This window comes from Abramis brama (genome assembly GCF_963993115.1).
Source record: "Abramis brama genome assembly, chromosome: 17".
Taxonomy (NCBI): Eukaryota; Metazoa; Chordata; class Actinopteri; order Cypriniformes; family Leuciscidae; genus Abramis; species Abramis brama.
In genome coordinates this window covers 3,759,188-3,772,984 of record NC_139979.1, presented here as the reverse complement: position 1 = coordinate 3,772,984, position 13,797 = coordinate 3,759,188, and the positions used below count along the sequence as shown (strand labels likewise).

The window sequence follows — 13,797 nt, the reverse complement described above, 5'->3', positions numbered from 1 at the left end:
TTTTCTTTTGATTTTAGCATGAAATATGCCCCAGAAGTGTCAACCCTTCACTGTGCCTTTTGACTTCCCCGACTTGATGCAATGAAACGACACATGATAAAGGCTATCTCAGGATCCCTGTATAGTAAACCTGAGTTTTCTCCTACTGTGAGTGTAGAACTTTTTCTTGTTATCTCTTTAAGCGACTGCATCGGTGGAAATCATGAGCGTTGTGATCTACTCACCCTCCAGCTGGTCCTTAGTGATCACAATCTCTCTCCCACGCTCCACCTTCACCACTGAAGAAGAGAGAGATGAGGAGGAGATCAGAGATAAAGTAAACACATGATCTGCAGGCTTCGTTTAGACGTTCTTACCCGTAGTCCTGCTGGGCTCCAGGGGGTCAGAGGTCATGATGGGGTCAGTGGGTTTAGACGGACGTCCCACTCCTGCCTGGTTGACTGCGCACACTCGGAACTGGTACATTGTGTTTTCCTTCAGTCCCATTACGGGATACTGACACTCCCTCTGGATGACGTCATTACAGCGCTCCCACTTCCCAACACCGATGTCACACCTGCATGAAAGAAATGTGGATGTGAGCATGTCAAAATATTAATTTATGAACTTTGCAGCTTTATTAGTAGTGGCTGTTGCCATGGAAATCAATCAGAACACCTTAGCAATCATTTAGCAACGCCATAGGAACAACCCATGAAAACCTTAGAGCCTCAGAACACCTTAGTGTCCACGTAGCAACACCCTAGCAACCACTCAAAACACCCTAGCAACAGCATGGCAATGCATTAAAACCACTCAGAACTTTGCATCCATCTAGCAAGCACTCAGAACACCCTAGCAACAGTAATGCATAAAAAACACTCAGAAATGAAAGCTTTAGCTTAAGTTCTGCCAGGAAGACTTAATTACTACTTCACTTATTACCTTCATCTCTATCCAATCACGTCTTTATACTTTCTGTATAAAAGATCGCTACTTACACATGTTTGAGTTCGCAGATGCCAACGCGACAACCTCCACCCTCCCCACCACCACCAGGATGGTCCTGTCCATACCTTCCAGGGGGGCTTTGCAGAGGCGGACAGAGTACACAGCTACATTACTTGAGTAAAAGTACAGATACCCCTTGCTAAATTTTACTCAAGTACAAGTAAAAGTACTACAGTCAGATGTCTACTTAAGTAAAAGTACTAAAGTACTTGTTTTTAAAAGTACTTGAGAATCAAGAGTACAAGAGTACATTTTCTAAATATTGCATTACTACTGCCACAGTGCTTACATTGGTAAACACAGCAAACACTTGAAGCGAAAACTATCATTAACTTGTTCAGAAAATGTAAATAGTCTGGTGGTCCATTGTTCATCCATTGTTTCATCCATGGTTTCGTCTCTTATCTAAATCTGACCATGGAGTTGACTTTGGCGGAAAGCTGAAGGTGATTGCTGATAGGCTGTCCCAATCAGTGGCGCCTGCACAATCCAATCACATTTGAGAGGGAAACAACAAATTGAGGGTTTCCGAGATGTTTCTTTTTTCCTTTTTTTTTTTTTTTTTTAGAAGAAGAAGAAGAAGAAGAAGAAGTAACGGTTACTCACAGTTATGGATAGAAATGTAGTGGAGTAAAGAGTACAATATTTGCCTCTCAAATGTACTTGAGTAAAGTCATGAGTACTCCCCAAAAATGATACTCGAGTAAAGTACAGATCCCTCAAAATTGTACTTAAGTACTGTACTCAAGTAAATGTACTCCGTTACTGTCCGGCTCTGATGCTTTGTTACATCATTTTATCTCTCGAGTCTTTCTGGTAGAACTTTGCAATCCCCTAGCAACACCCTCACCCTCACCACAACCAGTCAGAGAACATAGCTTAAGGCTGATTTATACTTCTGCGTCAGACCTACGCTTCTGTAGGCTCCACCCGAGGGAGGAGGTTCTCCCCTAAACCAATCACAGTGCTTGTGGTAGAATTGACGCGTGGTTAAATTTTTGGAGAGGTGCACAAGGGTACGTGTGCTACACACAGCCTACGACGTAGATATGGCGTGAGTTTGCCGCAGAAGTATAAATTGGGCTTTAGTAACAGCATAGCAATGCACTAAAGTCACTAAGAACTTTGCATCCCCCTAGCAACCCACTAGCAACCACTCAGAACACCCTAGCAACAGAATATCAATGCATTAAAAATAACTCAGAACTTTCCATCCCCCCTAGCAACCACTCAGAACCCCCTTGCAACAGCAATACATAAAAAACTCAGAACTTTTCAACCCCCCAGCAATGCCCTAATAACCACTCAGAACCCCCTAGCAACAGCAAATTCAATGCATTAAAAAACACTTTGCATCTACCTAGCAACACCCTGGTAACCAATCAGAACACCCTAGAAACAGAATAGAAATGCATTAAAAATAACAACCCCTCAGAAACCCTTAGCAACAGCAATTCATAAAAATATCCAGAACTTTGTAACCCCCTAGCAACCACTCAGAACACCCTAGCAACAGCAATGCATAAAAATCAATTGCAATCCCATAGCAACACCCTAGTAACCACTCAGAACTCCCTAGTAACAGCATAGCAATGCATTAAAACCACCCAGAACTTTGCATTCCCATAGCAACACCATAGTAACCACTCAGAACACCATAGAAACAGCATTGAAGTGTGTTAAAAACACTAAGAACTTTGCATCCCTCTAATAACACCCTAGCAACCACTCAGAACACCCTCTAACTCAATAAAGCAATTACACCAATTACTAAGACATTGTGAAATGCAGTAAAACAGAAACATTTTCATTGGTGGTCTCAAGCTTTTTGGACCCCATCAGCAGTCATAATAACATACAATTATCTATAACAACTAAACAAAAACCGGCAGAACACTGTAGAGTGAAGCAGCATGTTGCTAGGAGACAGGAAAGTTAGGCACTTGTACTCTCTCCTTTTTCAAGTTTTATCTCTAAATAAACAGCTAGAAGCTGCTCTGATCTCTCTGAAGACGAGCAACCATCAGAAGAAGATCATGGATCATGCTTCACCTCTCTATGAAGTAACCCTGAACAGCAGCAGCTCCGTCTGCACTGGGAGGCATCCACGAGAGGAAGACATAATCTCGGTTCACATCAGAGCTCTCCAGCTGTAGAGGAGAACCAGGAGCACCGACCACAACTGCGGATCCATCTACACACACAGAGAGGAGGACGAGAAATCATACATGACATCAGTTTCTCCTAGAGTGCATTAAGCTTGAGATAAGACGCTTTTCAGAAACAATGTCTCAAACTGCACTCGGATTTGTCAAGATACCAAAGTTTGCTACCAGAAGTCTGAGATCTCAGTACGAACTCATCAAACTCTTCCAAGATCAATGCATCAATGCATCTCATTCATCAGTGTTATTTTGGTATTATTTATATTATTAGTGCTGTCATATCGATTCATCGCGATTAATTGCATCTAACATAAATGTTTGTGAATATATATGTGTGTATATATACAGTATAGACGCACACACACACACACACACACACACACACACACACACACACGCACTTTATTATTCTATGACCAAAAACTATTTTTTTATAGTTTTACTTAATAATAAAACTGTCATTAGTGTCTATTTTTATTTAATTAAAACTTTTGTATTTTATGTCTATTTTTATTTTTTTATAAAAAAATCCAGGAACTTCCTGAACTATCGAGTGCAACGGGTTCCAGAAGTAAAAACTCATTCATTTTCTCCATAGGGAAGTAGATTTTTAACGATAACTGTGAGCTACGAGGTTGTTAATCGATAGTATTTGCAGTTGAAGCCATCAGCCCGCATTATTTCAACTTAGTTTTAAAATAATTGTTTAACAGAGGAATTTGTGGTGAAAAAACTACATTACCCATGATGCTGTACAGAAAATTCGACCAATCAGAGAGTTGAAACAAGCAAAGCACTCCAAAATAGCTCTTTAGCTCCGCCCACCTCCATGAAGCATTGCGAATGACATTGAGTCAGTCTCTCTAAGCTCTCACAATATTAAATATTTCAATTTTGCATTAAATTTAAAATGTGTAGTGTTATATTTATCTATCATTTTTAATTCTTCATGGGATTGTAGTTCTTTCCCTCATTAAAGAAGTTAAGTTCACAGTCTTGTACCTTTTTTTTTTTATTTTGTCTGATTTTCAAATACTTTTTTGCTTCAAATCAAAGTTTGCAATGTTATGATTCACCCTGTAGCTGATTGGCTTGGTTCATGTCTTATAATGCTTTGAATTAAGTTAAATTGACTTCAGTAAGTTTCTTAGAAGAGGACGGCTGCGGGGTTTCTCTCGCTCGTATTTGTTTAATCGCCACAAACAAGGATGAAGCAGACTCATAACAATAACCTCCGGCTCCTTCCTGTTACCTGGCAGATTTGTAATGCAAATTTTTCCTCTGAGATTAAGCGAGGATGTGGAGTGAAGCTCGCTTTCTAATTATTACACTGCAGGCTTACGGAGTGGCCCAATTCCTTTAATGAGACAGGAAATTCAATTCCCGTCCTCTCCTTGATTTAAAGGACTTACGCTGACAGGGGAACTCTGCTCTGGAAAGATTCATGAGAATTATGTCTCTGATGAGTTCAAGTTTTACATTTCTTAATTAGGACAGACAGGAGGCAATTCTAACACACACATTTTTTTAAATCACAGATAATCTGGAGAGATCACACGCAAAAAAACACACACTGCACGATTCTGGATAAATTGAGAATCACGATTTTTTTGTTTCAAATAGAGATCTCGATTCTCCGATTCTGAACAGACAACTAAATAAAATAGCATGTACATTACTAGAGGTTCTGTCAAAATATGAATTGCTGCAATTTATTTTATTTTATTAAATGTTAATTAATGGAATTATTATGTTTTTTTTAATGAATGATTCGACTCACTCAAATCAGCGTTTTGGCTTGCGTTGAATCAGCATTTTTGAACGATTCTCTTGAATGAATGATTCATTGACTCACTCATAAAGACTTCACTTGTTTCATTACTGGATAAATCAGCGTTTTTGAACGATTCTCTTGAATGAATGAATCATTGACTCACTCATAAAGACTTCACTTGTTTCAGTACTGGATGAATCAGCATTTTTGAACGATTCTCTTGAATGAATGAATCATTGACTCACTCATAAAATAATCCACCATTCTAATGATTTGCAGGATCTGACCTTTGACATAGACGAAGGCGCTGTGCTCGACGGACCCGTCCCAGGTGCGCAGGCGGACGGTGTACAGGCCCTCGTGTTCCTTGTGCACACGCTTCAGGCTGAGACTGGCAGATCGCAGGCCCGTCTGCAGCTCCACGCGACTCGACTCACGCACGACCACCCCTGATCACACAGGAATCACTTTGAACAAAAGCATCTGCTAAAAGTACATTGTTCATTGGATAACAGGTTAAAATGCCTGAACGTCTTTGCATTAGATATGGAATATGACGTGAAGTTTCTCACCGTCTCTGTACCAGGTCACGTCTTGTTGGAACGGCAGTAAAGCTGAGGTGAAGCTGCACTGCAGAAGCAAGCTTTCACCCTCTTTCACAAATGTTGGAGAAAAGGTTGAGTCCAGCTGAGCATCCGGCTCTGGAACTGGGACTGGGACTATAGGACGAGAAAAAACAGGAAAAGAGGGAGTATGTCGAGCGTGTGAACGCAATGGCCAACCAGAGGTGTTTAAGAATCCGCTCAACAGCGCTCAAAATGCTAGTACCGTCACAATTTTTAAATTTCAGTACCGACTTGGTACCGAAGTCACTTTTGACAACACTATTTACAGCATTAGAAAATCAAACTATCGGTATTAGTATCGGTATCGGCAGATATCATCCCGAATAATCGGCTATCGGTATCTGCGGAGAAATTTAGAATCGTGCATTACTAGTATACGTCTTTGAATCCTTTTCCTTGAATTTCTAACCCGATCTCACGGCAATTCGTACGTATTTTACAAGGTGGCTAATGCATATGAATTTATACGACCTCACTTGTTTGCTAAATCGTACATATTTTACGAGTTACCCAATTCGTATGAATTCTTAAGAATGACCTACCCCTGACCCCGCCCCTAAACCTACCCATCACTGGGGTTTAGACAAATCTCGCACTCATTCGTACGAATTGGTTGTGAGATAGCGTTGGTATTTCCAGTAAAAATCACCATTCCATTTCTCTGATATAAAACTGCTTACACAGTGAAATTAGATTGTGTCCACACTGTTCACTTCACCTTCACTCAGAAGGGAAAAAAAGTCTTGCTTGAGTAGTTTCTACAAAAATCATGTCGTTAATGTTTCAATCCACTCACTTTTAATTACATTTGTGAAGTGACAGGCAGTAAGTAGCTTTTGTTCGTGTTCTTCTTGCCTTCAGCAGGCGGTGAAAATGAATGCAAGAAGGGACTCAATTAAGGCATATGTTGTACAAGCGGGAGAAACCACAGAAGTGTTATTGAAAAAAAAAATCATTTTCCTTCGAGTTTCCATTCCTGGCAAATAGCACCGAAAACCATCCCAAGGATGAGGACAAATATTAGTGTAATGAGACAAATGCCACAGCCCAGCGCAGGGGACGTCACGGAGGGCCGATGTGACAACGTTTGAGAAGACACGCTATTTGTTTAGCTAGGAATTGAAGCGAGATGGAATTGGAAGTGATGTGTGCGCTGTAATTCGACAACACAATTCCAGACGCTTGCAAATGAATAGTGATGTTCTTTCATATCAGCAGAAGGGCTGTAATGGGCATTCAGATTTGTTTGAAAATGCTGTTGCTATATTGGATGGACTGGAGTAATCGAGTTGTTTTTGCTCTAAATGTTTGCATGCCCAAAGTGTGTCTGCATGCAAAACTCAACGCCACAATGCTGGGGTATTATGGGTGGTTGCTAGGTTCAATATATCAATATACAATATATATGTCAATATATAAAATTCTCAAGCATGCATCTTATCATTTTTTTTTTAATGATTTTGTCTCACCAAGGCTGCATTTATTTGATAAAAAATACAGTAATATTGAGAAATATTATTACACTTTAAAAGAATTGTTTTCTGTTTGAATATGTTTTAAAATGTAATTTATTCCTGTGATCTTTCAGCATCATTACTCCAGTCTTCAGAGTCACATGATCCTTCAGAAATCATTCTAATATGATGATTTGCTGCTCAGGAAATTATTATTATCAATATTGATACTTGTGCTGCTTCATATTTTTGTGGAAACCATGATATTATTTTTTCAGGATTCTTTGATAAGTAGAAAGTTCAAAAGAACAACATTTATTTGAAAAAGAAATCGTTTGTAATATTATAAATGTTTACTGTCCCGTTTGATCAATTTAATAAACAGCAGTGCACATCATGAATACACAAAACTTAACGCTGAAAAATAGATTCCTATCTGTCAATCAACTGGAAAAAGTTTTTGAAGAATATTCACGAAGCTCTTTAGGATGAACTATTCCTTATTTGTCTTTCAAACGCTGTCTCATTCTTCTACCACATTGAAACACATAAACTGTAAACTGTAATCACCAATTCCTGCATATCAGTCATCGTGTTTTATTCACATGTTGGTGGTTTTACACCTGTGTGACTTTCTTCAAAGTACCCAACCTGACAGCATCACTAGTTAAAGTACTCCAAAAGGCCTCAAATTTTATGCATTATGAAGAGCAAAGGCACTTACTGGGAGTCCACAAGCGCTTCAGTTTTGCTTCTGCTCCTTCGTGTGCTGCAAATGGAAGAATAAAGGATCCAAAAATATTTGGCGTTGCTACACAAACATTTCATTAATGCAGCCAATAAGATTTCAACAGCTTAGACTGACTCTTAGACCGCTCTTGAGAATGACCAGAGATCATTGTGCACCTGATATAACACTAATGACTGCACTAATTAATATGTATTGTCTGCTAGCAATGGTAATAGTTTCAATTAGTTTGCGAAAATTGGTTTTTAGCACTAATCAATTAAATGGCAGCTTTGTAGACCTTGAACAAGTCAAGCAACACCTAAATACCCGGATGAACATCAACTCACAGTTCACTAGCAGTCTGGCGCAGGACGTCACCTCTCCCAGGGAACTTTTCGCTATGACCTTGTATTCTCCGGCATCTTCGGCAGAACATCTGAGAAGAAAGAAAACTAAATGAGCATGACTAAAGCACAACTAAACATAAAACATGTATGTATTTTTTTTTTTTTTAATACCTTATAATAATATAAAGTTGTGTATCTTTCAGATAATATAACTGTTTTCTCTCTCTCTTATTTTATCACATTTTTGTTGTGATTTCAACATAACAAAAGTTGTAACAAATCAAAGCAGAAAATAATGTGGACTTTAAAAAGCTTACGCATTTTTTATTTCAGCTTTTTAGGTTTCGTTTCGTTTAACTTAAAGTAAATTATATGACTGAAATAAAAATTACTAAAAAAACTATATAGACATAAAAAAAACTAAGCGCTGTCGCATCTAACATAAAAGTTTGCAAATATAATATATATGTGTGTGTATATATATATATATATATATATATATATACACACACACACACACATATATATATATACACAAACTTTTATGTAGATGTGATTGATCGCGATTAATTGTTTTGACAGCACAAAAAAAACTAAAATGACAAAAACACAACAAAATTACTAAACTTTCAACTAAATAAAAATGGAAAATAAAAAAATAAAAATGTGTTCAAAATATTAATAAAAACTGTAACACTTTACTATAAGGTTTCATTAGTTAACAAACAATTAACAATACTTCTACAGCATTTATTAATCTTTTTTAATGTTATTCTCAGCATTTACTAATACATTTTTAAGATCAAAAGCTGTACCTGTAAACATTAATGCATGTGAACATAAACATGAACATTTTTAATAACTAACATTAAGAAAGGTTAATAAATGCAGTAAACATATTGATCCTTGTTAGTTCACTTTAGTTAATGCATTAGATAAACAAATGAGACCATATTATAAAATGTTCCCATAAAAGCTAGAATAATACTTATACTAAAATAACATTGATTGAAGTCAATTTAATATTCAGGTTTTGAAGTTAACCTTCTGATCTCTAACATGTTGAGGCCGCACTTCTGCATCAGCTTGTAGTTCCAGGGCAGGGATCCTCGGAGAGGAACGTCATCCTTATACCTGTGGACAAGAGTCACACTCTGAGATCTTTGGAGATTTAGGCTCTTTCGTTTTCCAGACACAGGCTGGTTGAGACTCTCACCATGTGATGCTGGGAATCGGGCAGCCCTGAACCGTACAGGAGAATTTGACATCCATGCCGGCCCACACCGTGTGCGATCGCAGCGGGACGGGGAAGTCAGGAGCCTTCATGCTCAAATCATCAATAAACTTCATGTGCACTGAAGCTTTTCTCTCGGCCTGTGTGTGAAAACGAGGAATGAAGAGTAACAAACAGCTCTCAGCAATTTACTCTCTCACTCTGATGTCGTTCCAAAGCATAACAAATTAATTACATGTTTACACTTAGATTTAAAACAACAACATTTTAGTATCACTGAAATACTATTACAGTTTTTATTCATATTTTGAATGTTTTTATTTTTAGATTTTCTAAAAATGTAAATTTTAGTTAAAGTTTTAATTCCTTTGCTGTGTTTTTGTCATTTTTTTAGTAGCTTTTTTTTTTTTTTTTTTTTAAATATAGATTTTATTAACTTTTATTTCAGAGATTAACAAAAAAACTGAAAATAGAAAGCTTTGTGTGAGAAAATGTCATTCTAGTACATCAAGCTACATTTTGCCTTGGCAACTAGCTGAAATAAAAATAAAAAGTTTTTAAATTTTGATTAATGTTAATGTTTAAAAAAAAAAAAAAAATGTTTATACTTTTTATTTAAACCATAAAAAAGTTAACTATAATAACACGGTTACATTTCTGTTTCAAAGCTTAATTTGAATAATAATAATAATAATAATAATAATAATAATAATAATAATATATATATATATATATATATATATATATATATATATATATATATATACAGTGAGTAAAATAAGTATTTGAACACCCTGCTATTTTGCAAGTTCTCCCACTTAGAAATCATGGAGGGGTCTGAAATGGTCATCGTAGGTGCATGTCCACTGTGAGAGACATAATCTAAAAACAAAAATCCAGAAATCACAATGTATGATTTTTTAACTATTTATTTGTATGATACAGCTGCAAATAAGTATTTGAACACCTGAGAAAATCAATGTTAATATTTGGTACAGTAGCCTTTGTTTGCAATTACAGAGGTTAAACGTTTCCTGTAGTTTTTCACCAGGTTTGCACACACTGCAGGAGGGATTTTGGCCCACTCCTCCACACAGATCTTCTCTAGATCAGTCAGGTTTCTGGGCTGTCGCTGAGAAACACGGAGTTTGAGCTCCCTCCAAAGATTCTCTATTGGGTTTAGGTCTGGAGGCTGGCTAGGCCACGCCAGAACCTTGATATGCTTCTTACAGAGCCACTCCTTGGTTATCCTGGCTGTGTGCTTCGGGTCATTGTCATGTTGGAAGACCCAGCCTCGACCCATCTTCAATGCTTTAACTGAGGGAAGGAGGTTGTTCCCCAAAATCTCGCAATACATGGCCCCGGTCATCCTCTCCTTAATACAGTGCAGTCGCCCTGTCCCATGTGCAGAAAAACACCCCCAAAGCATGATGCTACCACCCCCATGCTTCACAGTAGGGATGGTGTTCTTGGGATGGTACTCATCATTCTTCTTCCTCCAAACACGTTTAGTGGAATTATGACCAAAAAGTTCTATTTTGGTCTCATCTGACCACATGACTTTCTCCCATGACTCCTCTGGATCATCCAAATGGTCATTGGCAAACTTAAGACGGGCCTTGACATGTGCTGGTTTAAGCAGGGGAACCTTCCGTGCCATGCATGATTTCAAACCATGACGTCTTAGTGTATTACCAACAGTAACCTTGGAAACGGTGGTCCCAGCTCTTTTCAGGTCATTGACCAGCTCCTCCCGTGTAGTTCTGGGCTGATTTCTCACCTTTCTTAGGATCATTGAGACCCCACGAGGTGAGATCTTGCATGGAGCCCCAGTCTGAGGGAGATTGACAGTCATGTTTAGCTTCTTCCATTTTCTAATGATTGCTCCAACAGTGGACCTTTTTTCACCAAGCTGCTTGGCAATTTCCCCGTAGCCCTTTCCAGCCTTGTGGAGGTGTACAATTTTGTCTCTAGTGTCTTTGGACAGCTCTTTGGTCTTGGCCATGTTAGTAGTTGGATTCTTACTGATTGTATGGGGTGGACAGGTGTCTTTATGCAGCTAACGACCTCAAACAGGTGCATCTAATTTAGGATAATAAATGGAGTGGAGGTGGACATTTTAAAGGCAGACTAACAGGTCTTTGAGGGTCAGAATTCTAGCTGATAGACAGGTGTTCAAATACTTATTTGCAGCTGTATCATACAAATAAATAGTTAAAAAATCATATATTGTGATTTCTGGATTTTTTTTTTTTTTTGATTATGTCTCTCACAGTGGACATGCACCTACGATGACAATTTCAGACCCCTCCATGATTTCCAAGTGGGAGAACTTGCAAAATAGCAGGGTGTTCAAATACTTATTTTCCTCACTGTATATATATGTCTAAATATAGTTTTATTAATTGTTATTTCAGTTTTAGCCTTAGTTATTTTAATAAATCACATTAAAAATATAAATATTGCTTTGGCAACTATAGCTGTAATAGAACGATAGACAGAGAGAAAGATAGATAAAGAGAGCGATAGACAGAGAGAATGATAGATAGAGCGAGTGATAGACCGATATCTATCAGACAATTTATTGGGATCAACTTTTTCTTTAAAACTAAGCAGTGGAAGAATGCAGGTGTGTGTTCGAGGTGCAGAGCTCTTCTCTTTGGTGTGTGTATCACTCACCTCCCGGCGCAGCGCGAATCGATCCACACGCTCACGGACAACATGCTGGTTTCTGATCACCCCGATCTCCAGCTTCTCAGCCTCGTTGCCGAACAGAGTCCACTGGTCTCTCTCACGCAGCTCATCGCTGGACATGGTCTCTCTCAGGGCCTCCCTGAGGTCAAAGGTCAGACATTTTCTTGTTTGCAAGACGCTTATGAACGCACTGATATGAGTGGAGTGAACTAGTTATTTTAACATCATTGAGATACTAGTTTTTTTTATATTTAGAATTATTATTTTTTCTGTTTTCTCTCTATATATTTATACTTTTTTTTAATTTCAGTTTTATTTTTAGTTATTTTAGTAAAAAAAAAAAAAAAAAAGTTAAAGTAAATAAAAATGAGAAATGTTGCTTTGCCAACTAGCTGAAATAAAATTTAAGTTAAAGGGGTGGTATAATGCCCTTTTCATGTAAAATAAGTCTTTGATGTCCCCAGTGTGTATGTGAAGTTTTAGCTCAAAATACTCCACAGATATTTTTATATAGCATGTTAAAATTGTCACTTTTTGAGGGTGAGCAAAAATGCACCGTTTTTGTGTGTGTCCCTTTAAATGCAAATGAGCTGCTGCTCCTGGCACAGAGGGCGGAACTACAACAGCTTGTGTCCTTTTCCCTCACACACACATGCACTGAAAATTTCAAAAACTTTAGGCTTTTATGTTTAAACCGGAGTCAGACAATGATGGAGAGACTCAAGAAGAAGTGACAATATGTAGAAGCAACAGGACATTTCTGAATGGTTAGTTGGTGAATTTATGTAGCTGATGTGTAGTTATCTTCTAGTCATTGATTAGCATATTCTGTCTTGATAATCTATAAATTGCGTTTAGGGGGTGGGGTTTATGTAAATTTTAGGGTTGGTGATGTCACTACCCACTAAACATTGGACGTCGGATAGACGTGCAGATCACGTCTATATTGGGTCCGTCGGTCCATGACCAATTCTGAACTAGGTCCACTATTTGGACGTCCAACCATGACCCAACTTGGACGTCATATTGACGTTCAACATTGGACCTTTGAACTGGGTAATTTTTTTGGACGTCATTTGGACGTTTATGACAGGTGCAGGAAATTTACATGATTGGGTGTAACGGTTCACAAAATTCACAGTTCGGTTCGATATATACCATATACTTGTGTCACGGTTCGGTACGTTTTTGATACAGCAAAAAGAAAGACATGCCAGGGAAATTTCATGGATTTTTTTATTTTTTTCTGTTTATCTGTTTATTTTAGTTCAGATTAACATTTGAGAAGCCTAAAGAAGCCGCTGTTTTGTTTGAGCGCGATTATTGTTTGGAGAAGACTTATCTAATAAAACACACGATCCACAGCAAGCCGACCCCGTCTCCTTCCTTCTTCCCACAAACGAACTTTTGTGGACCGACGTCAACATTAGACGTGCGGAAGACGTCGGAAAAAAGACGTCATCTGGCGTCACAGTCTGCACCTTCAGGGGAGCAAAATTGGACGTGCAAAAACGACGTAGAAAAGACGTCGTTTCGACGTGTCTATGCGCAGTGGGTAACCCAGGAGGAATGTCGTGTAGTCTCTACCAGCCGTTTGTTGTAGTCCTTAAAAAGGAATTTCTTTAAAAGCAAATATCTCCCTTTGCTTTGAACTTTGAGCGTTGTAACTCAAACAGCAACATTACACACTAACTAAAGTTAGAAAAGTGAAATCATAATCATCCACCCCTTTAAATGGTCTATGTGTAGAATTCAGAAACCCTTGTTATTAGCGACAGCGGTG

At 38.1% G+C, this 13,797-nt stretch overlaps 1 protein-coding gene across 1 annotated transcript in view; it reads right to left on the bottom strand.

The window, feature by feature from the left end:
- Positions 1-13,797, bottom strand: part of myom3 (myomesin 3) — a 72,837-nt gene that overhangs the window by 40,333 nt on the left and 18,707 nt on the right. The window contains exons 4-13 of the mRNA XM_084088989.1: positions 12,000-12,153; positions 9,303-9,460; positions 9,131-9,220; positions 8,087-8,175; positions 7,734-7,778; positions 5,502-5,648; positions 5,217-5,378; positions 3,043-3,184; positions 357-556; positions 225-278 (exon numbers count right to left, since the gene is read on the bottom strand). Of these exons, the coding sequence (XP_083945115.1) occupies positions 225-278; positions 357-556; positions 3,043-3,184; positions 5,217-5,378; positions 5,502-5,648; positions 7,734-7,778; positions 8,087-8,175; positions 9,131-9,220; positions 9,303-9,460; positions 12,000-12,153 (1,241 nt within the window). The remainder of the gene's footprint in view (positions 1-224; positions 279-356; positions 557-3,042; positions 3,185-5,216; positions 5,379-5,501; positions 5,649-7,733; positions 7,779-8,086; positions 8,176-9,130; positions 9,221-9,302; positions 9,461-11,999; positions 12,154-13,797) is intronic.